Here is a 14,405-nt window from a genome sequence, read left to right as displayed (position 1 = left end):
AGATAATTTGGTTTGTGAAGAATATTGGAGTTATCCTGAAATCTCAGATTTTATCCCAAAGTATGCTCAAATTTGCTATAGTAATTACCATAATATCTGAGATTTCTTGCAATTACTTCCTTCATACTGACAGTTTCTTGTATGTGGCACGTACACTACCATTCAAAAGAAAGGGTTTTTCATTGTTTCAAAAAAATTGCAAACTATTTTATAAAAAAAATGCTCATGAGGCTGTATTTTTGTTGTTGTTGATAAAACAGTAATACTGTGGAATATAATTGCAATATAAAATAACTGTTTTCTATTTTAATACATTTTAAAATATAATTTATTCATGTGATGGCAAAGCTTCAGAAATCATTCTAATATGCTGATGCTTAAGAAACATTTTTTATTAATATGAAGTTGAAAATGGTTGTGGCCATGTTTGTGGAAACCAACATTTTTTTTTAATTTTTTTAATAAAAAAAAAATAGTAAAACAATATTTAATTGAAAGATAGTTTATGCTAAAACAATGATTCGTAGATTATATAAAAACTATTTTTTTATGGATATGGAAATTAAATATAGACACTTTGAACCAAACAAAAGAGAAAACTAACTAACAATTGGGTGTAAATTGTTTGGCCCAGCCAAAAAAACATGAGCAAATGAAAAAAAACATATGCTTGATACTGTTAAGTCACATTATGGCTTCTGCAAGTATTACATGGGAAAAAAACAGTACATAATTCAGTGCATTATGATTTTTTAATCACATGTTTAGTTAGTTTGGATGAACTATGCTGGTGCAGGAAGAAATTTTCTTTTGGTTTGTAAATACATGGCTCTACACAAAAGAGCAGATATTCACAACCAATGAGCTCCTATGAAGGCTTGAATTGATCAGTGCACATTTTGGTTGTTGTGTGTTGTGGTGTGTCCTGGTCCCTTGTGGTCTGGCCTGGTTCTGGCTTAAAATGGGGCAGATCCAGAGCAGTGCTGGAATTCGCTGGAGGGGAAGGGTTGAAAAGTTAAACGGATGATCTGGCTCAAGAGATAGAAAATGTGCTGAAGTGTGTGTGTGTTTGTTTGACTGACTGTTATTTTTTGCAGCCTTCAGTGCTTCCCTCCGTCTTTCCAGGGCTTTCTCCAGCTCAGACTTCTGTGATGGCGATGGAGGGCGTGTCCCAGGCGAGGAGGAGGGGCCGGGACGCTTGGTGGTGTTCTAACGGAAAGATTTCATTACTATACCAACAGCTAAACACATTTGAATTATATTGCAATATGTTTGTTATTTTATAATAAAAACATATATACACTTACATATAAAATAAGTGATAATATTAATAATCAATTATAAATAAAAATCAATAAAGCAATCCTAACCAGGATTCCCTGAAGTTCCTGTATGGCAGAATTTGTCCCTTCTTTCTGCAGGAAAAGCAGAGAAACAATTAAGAAGGCTATGTAATTGAATGTTATTATATTTAAAGGGGTCATGAACTGCCTCTGTTTTTTATTTTGTACTGTTCTCTGAGGTCCACTTATAATGTTATCAAGATTTTTACAACAAAAAACATAATTTAGAAGTAATAGGTTATTTTCTGTCCTGTTTTTAACCCCCCTCATCAGAACGCTCTGTTTGAATAGACGTGGTGGTCTGTAGACTAGTCGGAAGTAAACATCAACTGCTTTGATTGGCTAACACTTGTGTATGTTTGACAGCCTACATCCTTCACAGGTGGACGCTGCTGTGATTTATGTTTAAAACGCCTAAATACTCATATCAAACAATTTAACAGACAAAGCAATAGTGACCACGTAATGAAAACAGTCACTCACACTTGTGTGTTGCGACATTACTGTCGGATCCAATATAATCGACACAGAGTCGTCTTTTAATTTCAAAATGTCTGAAAATCCTGCATTGAATTGTAGCGTGTTTGTAAATAAATCCACGGTAAAATGAAGTGAACAAAAGACCAAGTTCTTACTGGTGCGGTCTGGAATGGATCTTCATTAAAAATAAAGATCATCCACACTTTCCCAATTGTGGGATCAGAAGGAAGGCAATGCAAAAACAGTTTTTCCACAACTTGGCACTGCACCGCATCTTGTTGTCTTCAGAGCCATCTTTATTGCTTGGTTTCTGCGTAGACCTGTGCGTTCACCTCCCTCGAACACTACATGCGTGAACCAGTGGGCGGGGCTAAACAGGCAGTGATGTGGAAGCAGGCATTGATCTTCCTCTGCGGAGGCAGTGTTTAGCTGTGCTGTTACATCATAGAATTGTACATTTCACAACCTGTCGTTTTGGTAGACTGTCTTCAATATAAGTTGTTTTTAGATTAATAAGAAAGAAACTTACAGGATGTTTTTACTGTGCAATGACCTCTTATATGTCAAAAGATCAAGATAATTGTTTTATTTCTCAGTTCATGACCCCTTTAAAATGTTAATTTTAGTAAAAAAAAAAAAAAAATCTCTTATCTCACAAAGGCTGCAAAAACAGTAATATTGCGCAATATTATTACAATTTTTTTTCTATATTAATATATTGTAAAATGTTGGTGTTTTCCATCATTTTATGTTGGTGTTCCATCCATGTTGGTGTTTTCCATCGCACAGAATTTATTTCTGTGATGGAAAAGCTGAATTTTCAGCAGTCATTACTCCAGTCTCACTGTCACATGATCCTTCAGAAACCATTGTAATATGCTGATTTGGTACTCAAGAAACATTTCTTGTTAATATTCATTTTAAAGTTAAAAACAGTTGTGCTGCTTAGTATTTCTGTGGAAATCATGCTACTTTTTAACAGGATTCTTTAATAAAGTTAAAAAACAGCGCTTATTTGAAATAGAAATCTTTTGTCTTTACACTTTTGATCAATTTAATACGTCCTTGCTAAATATTTCATCAGCATATCATTAGTCATTTCATTTAATGACATTGATTAACTGAATAAAAGAAAGTTTAAAGTAGTGAGTGTTTTGTGTTTGTATGAAATGTGTACCGGTCCTGGTCTGGCTCTGTTGGTTCTCTGTGAAACACGTCGCAGCTGAACTCCTTTTTTGATACGCTGCATCATCTCATCCACAGCTTGATGTCTGATGTCCTTCTCTGTCAGACACACACACACAAACAAGGACAGACATGGGATTTCTATGAAAAAATTTAAACAGATCAACACAGATGTAGATAAACACATCTGCTGCTTTTCATTAGCAGTCCTTTCAGACACTGAATAATATCAGCCATACTGCCACCACTAAACAGAACTTTTTCATAAAAAAATCTAAAGAAAGTTGATCTGTGATGTTTGTCAAGAGAATTTAGTGGCCTTGGCAAACACTTTTAGTCATTCTGTCATTAACTGTAACAAAAAAATTTAATATTATCTGCTTACTAGTCTGATGTTTTTCTGACATGATAAAAATCTCTCTAAAAACATTATCTTTTGCAAAGGCACTAAATTGGCATTGCGTTTCAGTGCTAGAGTATAGGTCAATAATCATACAAATGTTGGCGTGAACTTATACTTATTATAGTATGTGAAATAACTTTAGTCAGTCCATTGGAAAGATCACCAATCCTTGAAAATATTCAAACCCAGTGAAAAAGTTAATCTAGCTCTAGTGATAAAAGGAAAGCTAAAGTTCACCAGTCAGTTTCTATAAAACTGAACATAATGCCAATAACTGAAGAATTGTCCTTTTTTTTTTCGCATAAATGGGTCATGACTTGTTCAAACTATGTACAAAAGTGTTTGTCCTTCAGTAACAAGCTGCAAGTCTTCTTCCTCTTTCTCTCCCATCTTGTTTTTTAGTGTAAGTATGAAAGAAATGGCTAAGAACAAACTTGAACTTGACCCAAGTCTTTCATTTTCATTTTTGCTGTGATGAAGAACACAAGTTTACTTTATGTGAAACAGTGTACATTAATTATATTCCATCTGATGGAATGCACTGCAACTTTCTAACTGATATTCAACACTGCTCAAAAAGGTCAACATAAACGTCTGAAATCTTTCATGTGGCTCGACAGCGAACACGACTGCAGGGCAGCCCTGCTAATGAAACGGAACAAAGAAAAAACCTTGATCCATCAGCCATCGCTGATAACTGTGCTTTTATTGCATTTATTAATTATTATAAAGCAAATTTTTAACCTGAGCAGGTTTATTCATTGGAAATGAACTTTACCTGGGGTTTTCTTAGAGGAGTCCTTCTCCACTAATGCAATTTCAGTGCTTACATCTTTTTTCTTACGAAGTATAGAGAGTAATGAACTAAAAGAGATAGAGACAAAAGAAAAAAAAATGGAGAACTAAAGCAAAATTGAAACTTTGAGGGTCATTGAAACTTCCTGATGATCAAACAGCCTGTCGACTGCAGTTTTCATCTAATCTTTTTTTATTATTAAGTTGTATTTCCTCATTTTGATGGCTTTCGTCACAGACAGACACTCACCTGAGTGGGTTGCTTGAGGAGGCAGGGGGAGGAGGTGGGGGAGGGGGTGGAGGAGGGGGTGCCGGGGCAGCTGGCGGTGGGTTAGAGACCTGCTGGAGCTTCTTTTTCAGTTCCTCCACTGCAAAACACAGAGATATAAACACTGGGTTATTTAGGGTGTTGTTCAAAAGTTTTGGGAGAAATTCAATATTTTTATTTACCACAGATGCAAATAAAACACTTTTCTTTTGAAAATTATATTTTTATTAATTAAAGATGTTTTCCACTAAATGTTTAGAGGAACAAATAAATTCATCCATCCATCCATTATCTTCCGCTTATCCGGTATCGGGTCGCGGGGGCAACAGCCTAAGCAGGGAAACCCAGACTTCCCTCACAATACTGAACTCTCAATACAAATAAATTCAATACTGATTATAGCAAGAAAAGATTTCCTGAATACCAAACATTAGCATATTTCTGAAGGATCATGTGACACTAAAGACTGGATTAATGGCTGCTGAAAATTCAGCTTTGGATCACAGACATAAATGACATTTTAAAATATATTGCTACACTGGTGGAGAATGCGGGCAGATTGCTGAAGGATCGCCGACTTTCATAACAGCCCCAAGTAATTTTTTTTTTTTTTTGCTCTTCACTCTATTTCAGACAGGTATCGGCGGCCGCCGCTCCCCAGCCATGGAGGAACTGTTAAAGCATCTAACAGAAGTAAGCATTCGCCAGCAGCAAATAGTGGAGCACATGGCCGCTCGCCAGGGAGAGACTGAGAGAGAGATCGCTGCCCTCCGCCTGTCCACTGCCTAGCGGGTTCCGCTGCCCGACCCCCGCGTACAAGCCACCCAACTTTTGCCGAAGATGACGGCACACGATGACATCGAGAACTATCTGAAGATGTTCGAGGCCATCGCGACGCGGGAGGCGTGGCTGCGGGAAGAATGGGCACGGGTACTGGCACCGCTTCTCACCGGAGAACCGCAGCAGGCGTATTTCTCACTTCCCACCTCCCTAATGGAGTCATACGATGAGTTGCGGAAGGAAATCCTGGCCCGCGTCGGCCTCTCCCCCATTTCGGCCGCCCAGCTGTTTCACACATGGGAGTACAACAGCCTGTTGCCAGCCCGTGCCCAAGCTGCCGAACTATCGCGTCTCTCCCAACACTGGCTATTGACTGGGGAACCCAGCGCCGCCCAGGTCGCCGAACGAGTCGTGGTGGACCGGTTCCTTCGAGCACTTCCCCGTCCTCTTCGGCAGGCGGCGGGTATGCGGAACCCGCAAACCATCGGGGAATTAGTGGAGGCCATCGAGCTGGCGGAGGCAACGCAACGCCGGGAGGCTGGGGAGCGAGCACCGCCTTTTCCCCGGAGGGTGTTCCCGGAGCGACGCACGCCGGAGGGCACCCAGCGCGCAGTTGGCAGGCCAGCGGTTCCCGGCGCCCAGGATGAGCCAATGCCCACAGATCCACCGCGCTCCCCGGACCGGGCCTGGCTGGCAGGTTGTACGGTACATCGAAGGCCACCCCCAGAGGGACCGCACGCCAGGGTAAAAATAAACGGCCGTTACTACCAGGCCCTCCTGGATTCCGGCAGTGCCATCAGCCTGATCCGCCCCACGGTGTTGCCACCGCCGACGAGGGCCAAAGCGCACATCCCCATCACCTGCGTTCACGGCGAAACCCGTCGTGTGCCAGCCAGACAAGTCACCATCACAGCGGCCCCGGGCACCTGGCCAGTCGAAGTCGGCGTCGTTGACGATCTCCCCGTCCCCGTTCTTCTCGGACGAGACTGGCCAGGGTTCGACCGTCTGCTCGCCGCTGCTGCTCAGCCTGCCAGCCCAGCCGGGAACCGCCGTCGCAAGAAGCCGAGCCGAGGTCCCCGACGACGACCGGCCCTCGTGACAACCGACAGCGCCAGAGATGGTGAGTCCCTCCCTCAAACCGCTAACCTCTTCTATGATGTGTTCCAACAGGCTAGGAGGGAGGGAACCTTTGCGAAGGAGCAACTCGGGGACGATCGGCTCAAACACTGCTGGGCCCAAGTGAGGGTAATCGAAGGGGAAAACGCGCATCCGCCACCCCACCCAATGCCCCACTTTGTGGTCCAGAATGGCCTGCTATACTGTGTCGCCCAGCGGAGGAGGGAGGAAGTGAAATTGTTGGTGGTACCTCGCTCCAAAGTGGCGACGATTATGGAGTTAGCCCACTCTCATCCGATGGCTGGCCACCTGGGGGCGCAGAACACCATCCAACGGATCAGAGACCGATTCCACTGGCCCGGCTTGGATGCCGACGTTAAAAGATTCTGCCAGGCGTGCCCGGTGTGCCAGCGGACGTCGCCACGGACCCCTCCCCCCACTCCGCTAATCCCGCTTCCTATAATCGAGGTGCCCTTCGAGCGGATAGGAATGGATTTAGTAGGGCCGCTGCCAAAGTCTGCCCGGGGACATGAACACATCCTCGTCATCGTGGACTATACGACCCGCTACCCAGAAGCCATCCCTCTTCGCAAAGCCACCTCGAAGGCGGTTGCCCAGGAGCTCTTCCTGCTGTGTAGCCGGGTCGGCATCCCCAAAGAGATCCTGACCGACCAGGGCACCCCCTTCATGTCCCGGATGATGGCCGACCTCTGCCGCCTCCTCAATATCAAGCAGCTTCACACCACGGTATACCACCCGTAGACCGATGGGCTGGTAGAAAGATTCAACCAGACGTTGAAGCAGATGCTCCGTCGCGTGGCTGCTGAGGACCGTCGGGATTGGGACCGTATGCTTCCGTATGTCCTCTTTGGCATACGAGAGGTGCCCCAGGCCTCCACTGGGTTCACGCCCTTCGAGCTCCTATTTGGACGACAGCCCCGGGGGCTGCTCGACGTTGCCAAAGAGGCCTGGGAGCAGCAGCCCGCCGCCCATCGGTCCACCATTGAGCACGTCCGGGACATGAGGGAGAGGATCGACCGAGTCATGCCGCTCGTCAGGGAGCATCTCGGGAGGGCCCAAGAAGCGCAAAAACGCCATTATGACCGGGCGGCCCAACCACGGGAGTTCCAACCGGGGGACCACGTGCTGGTCCTAGTCCCCACCACAGCCTGTAAATTTCTCGCCCAGTGGCAAGGCCCGTACACGGTGACGGAACAGGTGGGGCCGGTCACCTACCGCGTCCGCCAACCCGGGAGGAGAAAAGAGGAACAAATCTACCACATCAACCTCCTCAAGCGCTGGGTCGGGACTGGGGCCCAGCTATCTGCACTGGCGACCACGAGTCCCGTGGTTGTGGATATCAGCACCCACCTCTCGGCCGCCCAGAAGACGGAGCTCCAACATCTGGTCGGTCAGTTCTTGGATGTGTTCTCCCCACAGCCCGGGCGGACCAATGTTCTCGAACACGACGTGCACACACCGCCAGGGGTCGTCGTCAGGCAGCGCCCCTACCGAATCCCTGAGGCTCGGCGGCACGCCATCGAGGAGGAAATACAGGAGATGTTGAGGTTAGGAGTAATTGAGCCCTCTCGCAGCCCTTGGTCCAGCCCCATCGTGATGGTCCTGAAGCCGGATGGCACCCTCCGGTTTTGTAACGACTTCCGCCGGCTCAACGAGGTCTCCGAGTTTGACGGCTACCCCATGCCTCGGGTCGACGAGCTCCTGGACCGTCTGGGGAGGGCCCGGTTCATCTCCACGTTGGACCTCACAAAAGGGTATTGGCAAGTACCCCTGTCGTCCCAGGCCAAGCCGAAGACTGCCTTCTCCACCCCCTCCGGGCACTGGCAATACCGGGTTCTCCCCTTCGGGCTGCACGGGGCGCCCGCGACGTTCCAGCGAATGATGGACATCCTGCTGCGACCACACCAGGAGTATCTGGACGACGTCGTGGTGCACTCGGAGACCTGGAACGACCATCTTGAGCGGTTACGGAGGGTGCTGTTGGAGCTGCGACGGGCTGGGCTCACCGCCAACCCAAAAAAATGTCATCTCGCTCTGCCTGAAGTTAAGTACCTCGGGTATCAGGTGGGTCGTGGCCTGATCAGACCCCAGGAAACGAAAGTGGCAGCGATTCTCTCGGCCCCCCGGCCTACCTCAAAAACTCAGGTACGAGCATTTTTGGGTTTGGCGGGCTACTATCGCTGCTTTATTCCTAACTTCTCCTCCTTAGCAACCCCTTTGACAGACCTGACCAAGAAGGGGCGGCCGGAGAAGGTACCCTGGGGACCCGCAGAGGAAGAAGCCTTCCGGCTGATAAAGGCAGCGCTCACCTCGGAACCGGTGTTGTGTGCACCCGACTTTAACCGCCCCTTCTTGTTACAGACGGATGCCTCCAACACCGGGTTGGGAGCCGTTCTCTCCCAGGTACAGAACGGTGAGGAACACCCGGTGATGTTCATCAGCCGAAAGCTGTCCCCCACGGAACAACGCTACGCCGCAGTAGAGAAGGAAGCGTTGGCCGTCAAGTGGGCAGTCCTGGAGCTCAGGTATTACCTCCTCGGCAGAAAGTTTACCCTGGTCACTGACCATGCCCCGCTGCAGTGGATGGCCCGGGCCAAAGACACCAACGCCCGGGTAACTCGCTGGTTCCTGGCGCTCCAGGACTTCCACTTTGACGTACGTCATCGGGCCAATGCCAACGCCGACGGACTCTCGCGGATGTGGCCAGCTTTCGCAGGTCTGTCAAAGGTTCCCCCTCCCTCAATCCCCATCTCTCCCCTTGTTCGCAGGACCAGGACGTCGCTTAGGGGGGGGGGGATGTGAGGTGTGGCCCGAGCACCTATCAGCGTCGCCCTGGCAACAGAGGAGAAACACCTGCTCCCAATCAGCCCGACACCTCCCGCACTGTCTCCCGAAGCACCGAGCACAGCAGCACGAGGAGGAACGCGACACTCTGCACGCCCCACGGACACGGGAGTTGTTAGCACCTGCACCTTTTCTGTTTGAGCACAATAAATACACCCTCCGGGGCATTTATTGCACGTTCGCCTGTCGTGTGATCCTTCAGCCCACTACAATATATTTTAAATGTAAAAAATATTTCACAATATTACTGTTTTTACTGTATTATTTTTGATCAAATAAATGCAGCCTTAATAAGCATAAGAGACTTTTTCAAATAACTAAAAACAGACCCCTAACGTGGTACCTGTGAATCTGAGGTCTTTAGCCTCGGTTTCAGCTTTAGTGTGTTTGTGCTGCCACTCTTTTCTCTCCTCATCCAGCAATTCAGTCTGTCTCTGTAACGCTGTCAGCTGCTTCTTTAATTCACTGCCATGTATCTGCTCTTCAAGAGCCTTCACCTGGAATCCACCAACAAAACATGGCTTGTAAAAACAGAATGCAATCTTTGAACTTTAATGTATAGGCCTAGTTCACTTATAAAATGAATACTCTGCCATCATGCCATCAAATGAAATGTGGCCAGGTCTCCTTCAACTTTCACTCTATAGAAAAGTGTTGTTTTCTTACTGTCACTGAGATACTATTATGGTCTTTCTTAATATATTTTCAGTTTTTATTTCAACTTTAGATAAAGTTTTGATAATTCTGTGTTTTTTTTTTTTAGTTCTTATTATTGTTTGTTTTTTGGTCTTAGTTTAGTTTGCCTTGGCAACTAGTTGAAAATAAATTAAATGTAAGTTTTTTTATATATTTAAAATTATTTTAGTTAAGGTTTGTTTTATTTATAGCAATGGATTGTTTTAGCTGTAGTTTTATTTAAAGGGATAGTTCACCCAAAAATGAAAATTCTGTCATTAATTACCCTCATGTTGTTCCAAACCCGAAAAGACCTCCATTCATCTACGGAACACAAATTAATATATGTTTGATGAAATCTGAGAACTCCCAGACCCTCCATAGACAGCAAGGGTCCTTACACGATCAAGGTCCTGAAACATAGCAAGGAGATCCGTAAAATAATCCATGTGACATCAGGGGTTCAACCGTAATTTTACGAAGCTACGAGAATACTTTTTGTGTGCAAAACAAAAAAGAGAAAAGACTTTATTCAAATTCGTCTCCCCCGCGCCACCCTAGCATCATTTTGGAGAATATCTGCTGGATGGACACTGCGTACGCTCTTCTGTGTTAGCTGCATACCGGATGCGCTGTTTTCGTTCAAATCAAAGCATAAATATACGTAGAAGACGTATCCGTGTGGTGCACCTGACACAGAAGAACATACGCTGTTTCCTTCCAGCGGATATTCTCCAAAATGGCGCTACACTGACGTAGACGAGACGAACTGTTGAATAAAGTCGTAATTTTTGTTTTCTTTGTATACAAAAAGTATTCTCGTAGCTTCGTAAAATTACCCCTGATGTCACATGGATTATTTTACGGATCTCCTTGCTATGTTTCAGGACCTTGATCGTGTAAGGACCCTTGCTGTCTATGGAGGGTCTGAGAGCTCTCAGATTTCATCAAAAATATGTTAATTTGTGTTCCGATAATTGAGGTCTCACGGGTAATTAATGACAGAATTTTCATTTTTGGGTGAAATAACCTTAACTATAATAATCTTGCACTGTACGTGTGTGTGACTAAATGATGACTTTTTTGGGTGAACCATCCCTTTAAGGCAGTACAACATAGTGACTGTACTTCTATCCCTCACAGCCTCATTATTGTTCTTGTCATATTATGCACTCAAGATGGCGCCGAGTATGGCTGCTGTGGTGTGGAACGCTCCCGTACTTTTGTTGTTTTTGTTTGTTTGTTCTGTGTTTAGTTATTCTCCTACTGTCAGTTTTACCAGAGACGAACTACTGGACATAAGGCAACACACACCGGACAATTTTTTTCCGGTTTTTGATTATTCAGACGCTTTGTTGGATGTATTGGTCGGAGGGGCAGCGGTCCTAGTCAAACGCGCGCTCAGACGGAAAAGAGGGAAGCGCGCCGGCGCGCTGGTTAAACTCCGCGAACGCGGCTTCCGAACTGCGCTCCCAAGCATTCATCTAGCGAATCTCCGATCCCTTCCTAACAAAATGGATGAACTACTTCTCCTCACCCACACAAATAAGGACTTTACAAACTCTGCTGCATTGTGCTTCACTGAAACCTGGCTGAGTGAAAACATCCCGGATAACATGCTTCATTTGCCGGGATATCAGCTGTTCAGATCAGACCGCATCACGGAGCTAACGGGGAAAACGAGAGGTGGTGGACTATGTTTCTACATAAATGAAGGTTGGTGTTCAGATGTAACAACTCTGAAGAAGATGTGTTCTCCTAATTTGGAGGCCTTCTTCATAAACTGTAAGCCGTTCTATTCACCCCGAGAGTTTTCCTCCTTCATTCTCGTGAATGTGTACGTGCCTCCGGACGCGTGCGTGAGCGCCGCGATGCAGCAGCTGGCTGAACAAATATCTGAAACAGAGCAAAGGTACCCGGACTCTTTTTTAATCATTCTTGGAGATTTTAATAAAGCAAATCTCTCCCGCGAACTGCCAAAATACAGACAGCACGTTACATGTCCCACCAGAGACAGTAATATATTGGATCATTGTTACACAATAATTAAAGATGCATATCACTCTGTCCCACGGGCAGCTCTGGGGCTCTCTGATCACTGTTTGGTTCATCTCATACCGACCTATAGGCAAAAACTCAAATCTTCGAAGCCTGTATTAAGAACTGTTAAGAGATGGACTAATGAAGCAGAGCAAGATTTAAAAGCTTGTTTTGACCTCACTGATTGGAGTGTTTTTGAAGCCGCTGCCACCGATCTGGATGAACTCACAGAGACTGTAACATCATATATCAGTTTCTGTGAGGATATATGCATCCCCACCAGGACATTCTTATCATTCAATAATGATAAACCGTGGTTTACTGGGAAACTCAAACAACTTCGTCAGGCCAAAGAGGACGCTTACAGAAGTGGGGATAAAATCTTGTATAACCAGGCCAGGAACAGACTAACAAAGGAGATCAGAGTGGCTAAAAAGAACTACTCTGAGAAGTTGAAAAAAGAACTTTCAGCCAACGATCCGGCGTCGGTATGGACTGGTCTGAGGAACATCACCATGTACAAGACACCACCCCCACAGTCTGTGGAGAATCAACAACTGGCTGACGATCTCAATGTGTTCTACTGCAGATTTGAAAAGGCCAGACTGACACCCAACACCCGCTCTGATCTGCACTTCACACATTCACCTTCCCCCCCTGCAACCCCCCTTACTCCCTCCCCCACCATTCTACCTGCGTTTAAAGTCTGTGTAGAGGATGTGAACCGGGTCTTCAGAAAACAGAAATCTAGGAAAGCTTCAGGACCAGACGGTATTTCACCTGCCTGTCTAAAAGTCTGTGCTGACCAATTGGCCCCCATCTTTACACAAATCTTCAACAGATCTCTGGAGCTGTGTGAAGTTCCCCGCTGCTTCAAACGCTCCACCATCATTCCCGTCCCCAAAAAGCCCAAAATCACTGGACTTAATGACTACAGACCTGTCGCACTCACGTCTGTGGTCATGAAGTCACTTGAGAGACTGGTCCTGGCCTACCTGAAGGACATCACTAGACCCTTGCTGGATCCTCTTCAGTTTGCCTACAGAGCAAACAGGTCTGTGGATGACGCTGTCAATATGGGACTGCATTACATCCTGCAACACCTCGACAAACCTGGGAATTATGCAAGGATCTTATTTGTGGACTTCAGCTCGGCCTTCAATACCATCATACCTGACCTTCTCTCAGACAAACTGAGACAGCTCTCTGTGCCCTCCTCCATCTGTCAGTGGATCACCAGCTTCCTGACAGACAGGCAGCAGCTAGTGAGGCTGGGCAAACTCACATCCAGGACTCTCACCATCAGCACTGGCGCCCCTCAGGGTTGCGTTCTCTCCCCACTGCTCTTCTCGCTCTACACGAATGACTGCACATCAAAGGACCCCTCTGTCAAGCTCCTGAAGTTTGCGGACGACACTACAGTCATAGGCCTCATCAAGGACGGTGACGAGTCTGCTTACAGACAGGAGGTTGAGCAGCTGGCTGTCTGGTGCAGCCTTAACAACCTGGAGCTGAACACGCTCAAAACTGTGGAGATGATAGTGGACTTCAGGAGAAACCCCCCTGCTCTCCCCCCACTCACCATCATGAACAGCACTGTGACTTCAGTAGAGTCATTCAGATTCCTGGGCACCACCATCTCCCAGGACCTGAAGTGGGACAATCACATTGACTCTATTGCGAAAAAGGCCCAGCAGAGGCTGTATTTCCTCCGCCAGCTAAGGAAGTTCAACCTGCCTCAGGAGCTGCTGAAACAGTTCTACTCTGCAATCATCGAGTCTGTCCTATGTTCTTCTATAACTGTTTGGTTTGGTTCAGCTACCAAAACAGACATCAGAAGACTACAACGGACAGTTAGGACTGCTGAGAGGATTATCGGTGCCCCTCTGCCCAGCCTCCAAGAACTTTACACCTCCAGAGTGAGGAAAAGGGCTAAGAAAGTCACTCTGGACCCCTCACACCCAGCTCACTCTCTCTTTGTACTGTTGCCCTCTGGCCGGCGCTACAGATCACTGAGCACCAGAACAGCCAGACACAAGAACAGTTTTTTCCCCCAGGCCGTATCCCACCTGAACAACACATAACACACCCCGGTACTGTACATCTGTAAATAACTCATCAAACCTTCATCTGTACATAGGACACATGCACATTCACAGTTCTGTCTATGGTCATGTCTCTTTTCTGTATATTTTTATTTTTATTACTATTGTTATCCTTAATTATTGTATATTCTCTTCATTAGTGTTCTTTATCACCTTAATTATATGTTGTCTGCACTATGTTTGTACTTTCTGTACTGGAAGCTCATAACACCAAGACAAATTCCTTGTGTGTGCAAACACACTTGGCAATAAAGCTCTTTCTGATTCTGATTTCTGATTCTGATTCTGATTCTGATTAAATATGTCATATACTCTGATTAAATTCCATAGTGATGGCAGACAAATACCAT

General features: G+C 45.9%; 1 protein-coding gene across 1 annotated transcript in view; it reads right to left on the bottom strand.

Annotated features, from left to right (window-relative positions):
• Positions 1-372: 372 nt before the first annotated feature.
• The window catches only part of LOC306885969 (shootin-1-like), a 34,689-nt gene continuing 20,656 nt past the window's right edge, over positions 373-14,405 (bottom strand). Inside the window, exons 10-16 of the mRNA XM_079442807.1 lie at positions 9,579-9,732; positions 4,457-4,574; positions 4,190-4,275; positions 3,001-3,107; positions 1,371-1,415; positions 1,083-1,209; positions 373-993 (exon numbers count right to left, since the gene is read on the bottom strand). Of these exons, the coding sequence (XP_079298933.1) occupies positions 869-993; positions 1,083-1,209; positions 1,371-1,415; positions 3,001-3,107; positions 4,190-4,275; positions 4,457-4,574; positions 9,579-9,732 (762 nt within the window). The 3' untranslated portion in view covers positions 373-868. The remainder of the gene's footprint in view (positions 994-1,082; positions 1,210-1,370; positions 1,416-3,000; positions 3,108-4,189; positions 4,276-4,456; positions 4,575-9,578; positions 9,733-14,405) is intronic.

The sequence above is a fragment of the Barbus barbus genome, assembly GCF_936440315.1.
Source record: "Barbus barbus genome assembly, chromosome: 20".
NCBI classification, from domain to species: Eukaryota; Metazoa; Chordata; class Actinopteri; order Cypriniformes; family Cyprinidae; genus Barbus; species Barbus barbus.
Note: the sequence above shows the minus strand (reverse complement) of the source record. Positions and strands in the feature narration are given on the sequence as shown.